This window comes from Oryza brachyantha, chromosome 5, assembly GCF_000231095.2.
Source record: "Oryza brachyantha chromosome 5, ObraRS2, whole genome shotgun sequence".
Classification (NCBI taxonomy): domain Eukaryota; kingdom Viridiplantae; phylum Streptophyta; class Magnoliopsida; order Poales; family Poaceae; genus Oryza; species Oryza brachyantha.
Window position 1 is genome coordinate 4,758,321 of NC_023167.2, and position 8,434 is coordinate 4,766,754.

The 8,434-nt window shown below is 41.8% G+C and overlaps 1 protein-coding gene across 1 annotated transcript; it reads left to right on the top strand.

Annotated features, from left to right (window-relative positions):
* Positions 1-1,917: 1,917 nt before the first annotated feature.
* LOC102700801 (GDSL esterase/lipase At5g45910-like) lies at positions 1,918-5,209 on the top strand. Its single transcript, XM_006654089.3, has 5 exons — positions 1,918-2,232; positions 2,341-2,547; positions 2,682-2,830; positions 3,069-3,342; positions 4,718-5,209. Exons 1-5 carry the CDS (start codon positions 1,992-1,994, stop codon positions 4,933-4,935), a joined length of 1,089 nt encoding a protein of 362 aa, XP_006654152.1. The 5' UTR covers positions 1,918-1,991; the 3' UTR covers positions 4,936-5,209.
* The last annotated feature ends 3,225 nt before the right edge of the window (positions 5,210-8,434 follow it).

The window sequence follows — 8,434 nt, forward strand, 5'->3', positions numbered from 1 at the left end:
CATTTTCCAATCCATACTGTCCATCCATTTCATATTATTGGATTTGTCTAATATATCTAGTGATGAATGTATATAATTTATATAGATATCTAATTTCATTAGCATATATATAAATCTAGATAATGGTCTTACGGAGGTACCATAAATCTCAACACTATCACCATCATTGTAAACAAAAATAATTTATGAATAAAATATTTATATATGTGTTTGTAGAATTTACAAGTAAGGCTAGATATAAAGTATGATAAAAAAACTTTAAAATTAACTTAAATGTTAAAAATTTAAATTTCGACTTATAAGCACGTGCAAAAGCGGAAAATATCATTTCCCTGTCCGTACATGTATGAGTCCTGATGTACTTGCACACGAATCCCAGGCACTATCACTTTCCATATAAGCATAGTCTTGATGTGTACTTGCACACCAATCTCTCAAAACTGTAATTTTTCCCTGTTTATACTGGCATGAATCTTGACATAGTCAGTCCGTGTTCGGCAGGGGAGAAATGAGGGTCAGTCATCCGACTTGAAAAATATACTAATAGATAATAGATTAGTATATGATTAATTAATTATTAATTATAAAATAGATTTATATGATTTTTTAAAAATAATTTTTCTATTAAATTTTTTTATAAAAAATACAGGTTGGGAAGAGTGTGTTGAAAAATAAGAAAATCTTGATAAGGAAGGAGGGAGCCGAACACGACCTCAGTGCTACATAACATGCACCCCGGCGCCATCCATCGTAGCTCGAATCTTGACGTAATCCTATGGTCAAGAAATAAACATTTTTTTAATAAAAAATGGCAGTAGCTAATTTTATGGCACCACATTTCCCAATAAAAAATAGTATATTATTTTTAATTAATCTACGCTTACATTGTAATTAATACACAATACAAATGAATTAGGATTCAATGTAATTTATTATCTACTTGGTATACAAATGAATTAGGATTCAATGTTATTTATTATACATAGTTCAAACAGCAATCACATAGTGAAAAATGTGACTAAAATTAAGTAAAAAAAATAAAATGGTGCCATATTTTTAGCAAACCCGATAAAAAAATATTGCGAAACAATTAGGGCCTCTTTGTTTTAAAAAAATTTTAAAGAAAAATTAGAGAAATTGAACTATTTTATCTGAAAATCCTCTAAAATTCATGTATGGGAAGAGGCCCTTGTAGCATATCTGCACTGATAATTGATAGACCGAGCTTCTTTCGTACTTATACAGGGAAAACAAAACCCACCGCATGCCGTGCACAAAAACGGCAGAAAGCAAGCGAAAGTTGTAACGACACTAAACCTGAACAGGATGTCAATCCCCGAATCTTAAAAAAAAAAAACAATCATCCATCGATCAAACAAACTAGGCATCGTCACTAGCAAAGCAATTAAAGCAGCATCACATCCAAAACACAAGGAACAGAAAAGAAAAAACAACACCGGAAACTCGATCAGGGGAAAAAAAAGGGCTGCATACATAGTTTAGTACTGTTTGCTTTACGATAAAGATTAAAGAATCACGATTAAGTACGTGAGGGGTAATCGTTTGATTTTTTTTAAACAAAAGTTAAACGATAAATTTGCAAATGAAAATTGAATTGTAAAAATAAATTTTTATATGTTTTCTTAATGATCTTAAAAACCAATACTACAAAATAAACTAACATAAAAAATCTAATAATTAATTGAAAATTCAAATTTTGGAGCGAAAAATGAGGCTGTGAGTGTGCATCGGGAGGGCGTCGTCGCGGCGGTCAGTGAAGGAAGAAAATGGAAGCGAGCGCGCGCTGATCATCGCGACAGCGACCCACCAACCAGCCGGACGGCGGCCGAGACGAGACGACGCGCGACCCTATAAAATCGCATCAACCCGCGGCCGGCTGCCGCCGTGACACGATCGAGATCGCGCGCACACCCACGCCCACGCGAGTCTCCCGCAACAACAACGCGACGTACGTAGCAGCCTAGTAGGTGATGGCGGCGACGATGAGGGCGGCGGTGCTGGCCGTGGCGGCGGCGATGTGCGCGCACGCGGTGGCGGCGCAGCGGTACAACGCGATCTACAGCTTCGGCGACTCCATCTCCGACACCGGCAACCTCTGCGTCGGCGGGTGCCCGTCGTGGCTCACCACCGGCCAGCCGCCCTACGGCAAGACCTTCTTCGGCCGCCCCACCGGCCGCTGCTCCGACGGCCGCGTCGTCGTCGACTTCCTCGGTACGTAACCAACGCACCGACGAGTACTGCATGCATCACCACCTTGGCCGCCAGCCGGCTAGTCGCCGACGAGACCAAATGACATTTTGCTTATGTGTGTATGTGCAGCTGAGCACTTCGGGCTGCCGCTGCCGCCGGCGTCGAAGGCCGGCGGGGACTTCAAGAAGGGCGCGAACATGGCGATCATCGGCGCCACCTCCATGGACGCCGCCTTCTTCAAGTCCATCGGCCTCAGCGACAAGATTTGGAACAACGGGCCCCTCGACACCCAGATCCAGTGGTTCCGTCAGCTCCTCCCCAACGTCTGCGGCCGAGGTAATTTACCTAATTAACCATCTGTTCTTAATCAAATTACCACAGTAATAATCTATCCAACTCATTGAATTAATCCCACCAACCACCAGCACGCAAGTAAGTAACTAATTAACGGCCCGGATGAATTTAATCAGACTGCAGGAGCTACCTGTCCAAGTCGCTGTTCGTCGTCGGCGAGTTCGGCGGCAACGACTACAACGCGCCGCTCTTCGCCGGCCGGTCCATGTCGGAGGTCAGGGACTACGTCCCCCAGGTCGTCAGCAAGATCATCCGTGGCCTCGAGGTAATCCAACGCCATTCACGACCTCCACCTGAACTTTTCAAGAGATTCAGCTGGCTAGCCACCCACACGCACGCATTAGGTTTTCGCGCGAACACAAAAATGACCTATTATCAACTAAACAGAGCCGGCTAGCCCACCACCTCATATACGAGTTAGCCGGAAGAATACTGGGCGTTTCTCTGTACCGACAACCAAGTGGAACCGTTACTGATGCAATTTTTTTTTTTTTTTTGAGCAGACTTTGGTTAGGATGGGGGCGGTGGACGTGGTCGTGCCGGGGGTGCTCCCGATCGGGTGCTTCCCGATTTACCTGACGCTGTACGGCACGTCCAACGGCGCCGACTACGACCGCAACGGCTGCCTCAGGAGCTACAACAGCCTCTCCTCCTACCACAACACGCTGCTCAAGAGAAGCCTCTCCAACCTGCAGAAGACGTACCCACATGCCAGGATCATGTACGCCGATTTCTACTCGCAGGTCACTGCCATGGTCCGGTCCCCTCAAAACTTCGGTAAGTTAATTCATGATGTATAGTACTCCCTCCGTTTCATAATGTAAGATGTTCAATTTTTTTTAATGTTTGATTATTCGTCTTATTCAAAACAATTATGAAAATATCATTTATTTTTCTTATGACTTACTTTATTATCAAAAGAACTTAAAACACGACTTGTCATTTTTTATATTTGTACTAAATTTTTGAATAAGATGGGTCAAACGTTATAGCCAAAAAAGTCAAACATCTTACATTATGAAACGGAGGAAGTATTTCATAGCTAAATTATGCAGAAATATCATATTGGCAATGTTTTCTCTGTTAAAGCTTATCTATATGTGCACTAGGATTTAACTATCGTAAATATATTTTTTTTTCTTAACTTTGATCAATATAGTTTTGCACCCATAATTTTACCACTACATCACATGTGCTTCTCTGGGGAGGAATACTACAATTGTTGTTAAACTTCACCCTGCATATGACTGCCCAGAGATGCAAGGCACCATCGTTGTCCGGCAGCACACATCACCTTTTTATGTGCTAAATCAGTGGAAAGTGTCCTAGAATCCGGTTGCCGTGACAGAGTTGAAGTTTCCAGTGGTCACGGCATGTTTTAGTGTAGGTATCTAGGGGTGTGTGGCCCACACGTCAGAGCTAAGGTAAGGGATATCCAAAGGTTGGTAGAGATAAGTAGAGTGCATATATAACAGCAAATTTACATCTTTCAAACAGTCCAAAGACTTGTTTGGATTGTATACTTAGTTCTCCAAATGTGGCCAATCTTTGCCCTGTGGAGTGTGGACCATGCATGACCTCTGTCCATATGCTAGCACATAATTTAGGAATTGATACCTTGTAATGCAATTAGAATGGCATCTATCATGCCATCAATTATTACGAAATACAACTGTCACAATATAGTATATATGCTAGTGATAAAGCATGCATACATCGTCACAGCTAGGTCGTCTTTGCATGCGACATCACATCGTCCAATTGAAAACAAAGATACCCTTTGCCAAAAGGCCCATGGTCACAACACAAAACAAAGGAACATGTTCATATCTATCTCGCATGATCTTATTAAACCTTCTCCGGCCGGTTTTCTCCATGCACCATTCCGAATTTTTTTATAAATTGGGTAGCCGTCTGGATTTATCAATAGATGCTATTGAAATTCTATACAATTTGAAGAATTGAACATGGAAATTGTACGCTCTAGTTTTTTATATACTCGGTGCCATTATCTTTCCGATATACGCTTAACCGTTCATCTTATTTAAATTTTTTTTACAAATACGTAAATTTATGAGTCATACTTAAAAATTCTTTCAGTAATAAATCAAAACATAATAAAATAATTAATAATCATATATTTGGATGGCAGGGCTGAAGTACGGGCTGACGGTGTGCTGCGGGGCGGGAGGGCAGGGGAAGTACAACTACAACAACAAGGCTCGGTGCGGCATGGCAGGGTCCAGCGCCTGCTCCGACCCGGCCAACTACCTCATCTGGGACGGCATCCACCTCACCGAGGCGGCCTACCGCTCCATCGCCGACGGCTGGCTCAACGGCCCCTACTGCAACCCTCCCATCCTCCACTGATCCATCCATGCAGAGATGAGAATATGAGATGACCAACAAGTAGTGTGTGTGTGTGTGTTTGGTTGATAATTTAGGTTGGTGTGTCGTTCATACGTGCTATTTGTTCATGGGGTTTTAGGGCTTGGCTGTGATTGGGGAAGGATGGTTTAGGCCTGCCTGATTAATGTATTATTTAGTTGGGGTCAAAGCTGATTGATCCAAGTGAATAATGATGCTCAAACAGAGTGTTCCATTTACTATGTTTCACCTGGTGTAGTGGTGTGTCCCTGACTCCCTGCAGATCTTGGCCCATCCTCGTGCATGAGACCCACCCAATGACCCAAACGAGCCCAGAATTCCGTCCAAACTTGGGCTTCGTTTGGATGGGTCTTAATCTGGTTTATCCACTTGTTTGGGCTGAATTTTCCAGCCCAAAACCTGATGACTCTCGACGTTGTTGAAGCCACCAAATGGTCCAATTCCAAAATCCAGCCCATCAAATCGGGACTCCAAACCACCCTGACCCTGCCTCCATTTGTCACCAAGCTTTTCGCCACTCTTACGAAAGTGGATCAAACGAAAAATGAGTTTGAAAAACCAAAGGCAGTTACTTATTACAGAAGCAGAAGAAGTTTTCACCAACGTGCAAGACTTGCCTAATTTGTTAAATATTCTAGGATCAAAAGCGGGCAGAACCTAACCTATAAGACAAAATTGACACGATGCACTACTTTCATTTTATCTGACTTATCCAACCATTGTAGCATCTAAAGGCGTTTCTAAGAAAACCTGAAGCAAGAGCACCCATTTGCAGCAACTCGACCTACTCTGAACACGGGGGGACCCTGATTATTGTAGTCTTAGGACCTTTTATTCAGGCGAAATTACGTCGTCAGATTAATTCTGTAGTCTCTCATGTTTAGGACTCTCGGTTGAAATTTCGGTTAAGCATACTGTGAATTCCTGGAATTCAATTACATCAAGGAGATAAAAAAGCACTGAAACAAATGTCAATGGATAATATTCATTGTTGATCCTGACTTCCCCATTTGGTTAAGGTTGGTTAGGCCTGCCTGGTTAATGCAATACTACGTTCGTTTCACAATATAAGACTTTCTAGTGTTAACTAGATTCATATAGATGATAATAAATCTAGATATATATGTAAATTATATACATTCATCAATTGATGAATTTAGATAAGGCTAGAAAATCTTACAATATGAAACGGAGGTAGTATTTTAGTTGGGGTCAAAGCTGATTGATCCAGGTGAATAATGATGCTCAAATTATTAACAGAGCGTTGCATTTAGTTTCACCTGGTGTGTCCCTGTCTCCCTGCAGATCTTGGCCCATCCTCATCACCGTGCACTCGACCCACCCAAACGAGCCCATCTCTGGAGTAGGCCTGAATTCCGTCCCAACTTGGGCTTCGTTTGGATGGGTCTTCTTCATCTGGTTTATCCATTTATTTGGGCTGAATTTGCCAGCCTGAAACCGGATGACTCTCGACGTAGTCGAAGACACCAAATGGTCCAAGCTACAAAATCCAGCCCATCAAAACGGGATTCCAAACCACCCTGCCTCCAATTCTTGCCGACGCCAGCCTACTCGCCATCGGTAAGCACCACATGTACAAGCATGAACAATCTGACAAATTTCATGCCATCCTCTTTTATAGAGCCACTTCTCACAGTCCAATCCAACCCAAGAAACAAAATCTAGAGGAACGGCCTATCTGCTAAACAGGCAAGAAGCTGCCGCTGCGCTCACCCTACCTTGACACAATGAAAACTCAAAAGGAATTGGTATCGTCGCTCGTGGGCTTGGCTGTTTCATGTCACACACCACCATCCATGCCTGATGGCTTTTCCTATTGTGATGCACCGATATTATCTCTTATCTGTAAAAAAAAAAAATACTCATTCAGTACTAATTTTGGTTCTTGATTAACACTCTGGCCTAAATGCTATCTTTTTTTGAACACGGTACAACGCAGACGTTCACAACGCACGCACACTCCCCCTAAGAACGTACGCACGCAAACCTTATCACTATGAGCACCTCGCTGAGAACTGACACGTTGTCTTTCACTAAAAGCACAAAGCCGTTAGAATCTTGAAAAATTCACTTCAACGAGAAGTCAAACCCAGAACCTTAAATGCTATTAAGACCTTTGTAACCATTAGGCTACAGGCCTGGTCGCGGCCTAAATGCTATCGGTTGTACTGGGCTTACTTCCATCATTATACCACCACAAAGACCCATGCAGTTTTTATATGCTGTGAGCTGTTGTCTGTTCTTTCAGGGCCCATCTGGTGCCGAAATCCCTTCGTATAATTTTGCAAACTTGGTGTTTTTATTGCCGTTTGACAGGCAAGCTGAATTAACCTCTGTATGATATTGCCAAGCTGAAGGTGAACTTCTGATGATCTCCACAATAAGCAACACTATACAGTGATAACAGCTATAAGTATTTTTCTTTTCTTGTGACTTAGGCTGCGTTCGTTGCCCCTCTTAATTAATTTATCCCCTCGTTTTTCACGCGCACGCTTCCCAAACTGCTAAACGATGTATTTTTTAAAACATTTCTATATAAAAGTTTTTTTTTAAAATTCATATTAATCTATTTTATATTTTTTAATAATTAATAATAAATTAATTATATACTAATCTATTACTACGTTTTCCGTGCCAGGACAAGTTAACTTACCTCCTCTCTAATGAACACGTTCTTAGTAACACTACTTAGCATGCCACGGATTGTAAGTAATCTTGACATCCTCAAACACCCAAAACTCTTCTGTTGCAAACCTCACCCTACACACATCTAAGATTTTATACTGTCTAAATGTTTACCCAAGCTGTACATGTCAAGTAGATTTTAACTGAACAGCAGATGCTATGTTTCCAGAATGTGATATACATGCAGGTATCCAAGGCATCATCTCCTGTACCTGGGGTCCCCAATAGTCCAGCAGAACACTCCATTAGCAACCTCCAATCCAAGTGCGCCATTCTAGCTTTGTCTCCATCTACACAAGATGGCCAAGCCACACATTGCAGGAGAAGAACACTACAAAATGAAGGACACGCAGAAGAACATGCGCTGCAAATCGGTAAATGGCCCTGCTCGATCGATCTCTGGTTGGCCTGGCCCTGCAAGGCCAAATTTTGGTGCAGTGGCCCTATTTAGTTCCCATAAATTTTTGCGTTTACCCGTCACGTTAAATCTTTAAACATATATTTAGAGCACTAAATACAATTAAAAAATAACGAATTGCATAGTTTAAAAGGAATCTATGAGACAAACATTTAGACCCTAATTGGTTCATAATTATCCATAACTGCTACAGTAATTAGGCTCAAAAGGTTCGTTTTGTGGTTTCCTACCACCCTATGTAATTATTTTTTTAATTAATCACCTAAATAGTCTTTTCGACATCCGACGTGACCCTCTACCCAAAAATCTTCCCAACTAAACTAGCCATAAGTTGTTACCAAACATGTTGGTGCGTTT

Excerpts from the sequence above, each read along its gene's own strand:
- LOC102700801 (XM_006654089.3), top strand. The coding sequence starts at position 1,992 with ATGGCGGCGACGATGAGGGCGGCGGTGCTGGCCGTGGCGGCGGCGATG. Across the intron at positions 2,548-2,681 it reads CCCCAACGTCTGCGGCCGAG|ACTGCAGGAGCTACCTGTCC; the intron begins GTAATTTACCTA and ends GAATTTAATCAG. Across the intron at positions 2,831-3,068 it reads AGATCATCCGTGGCCTCGAG|ACTTTGGTTAGGATGGGGGC; the intron begins GTAATCCAACGC and ends TTTTTTGAGCAG.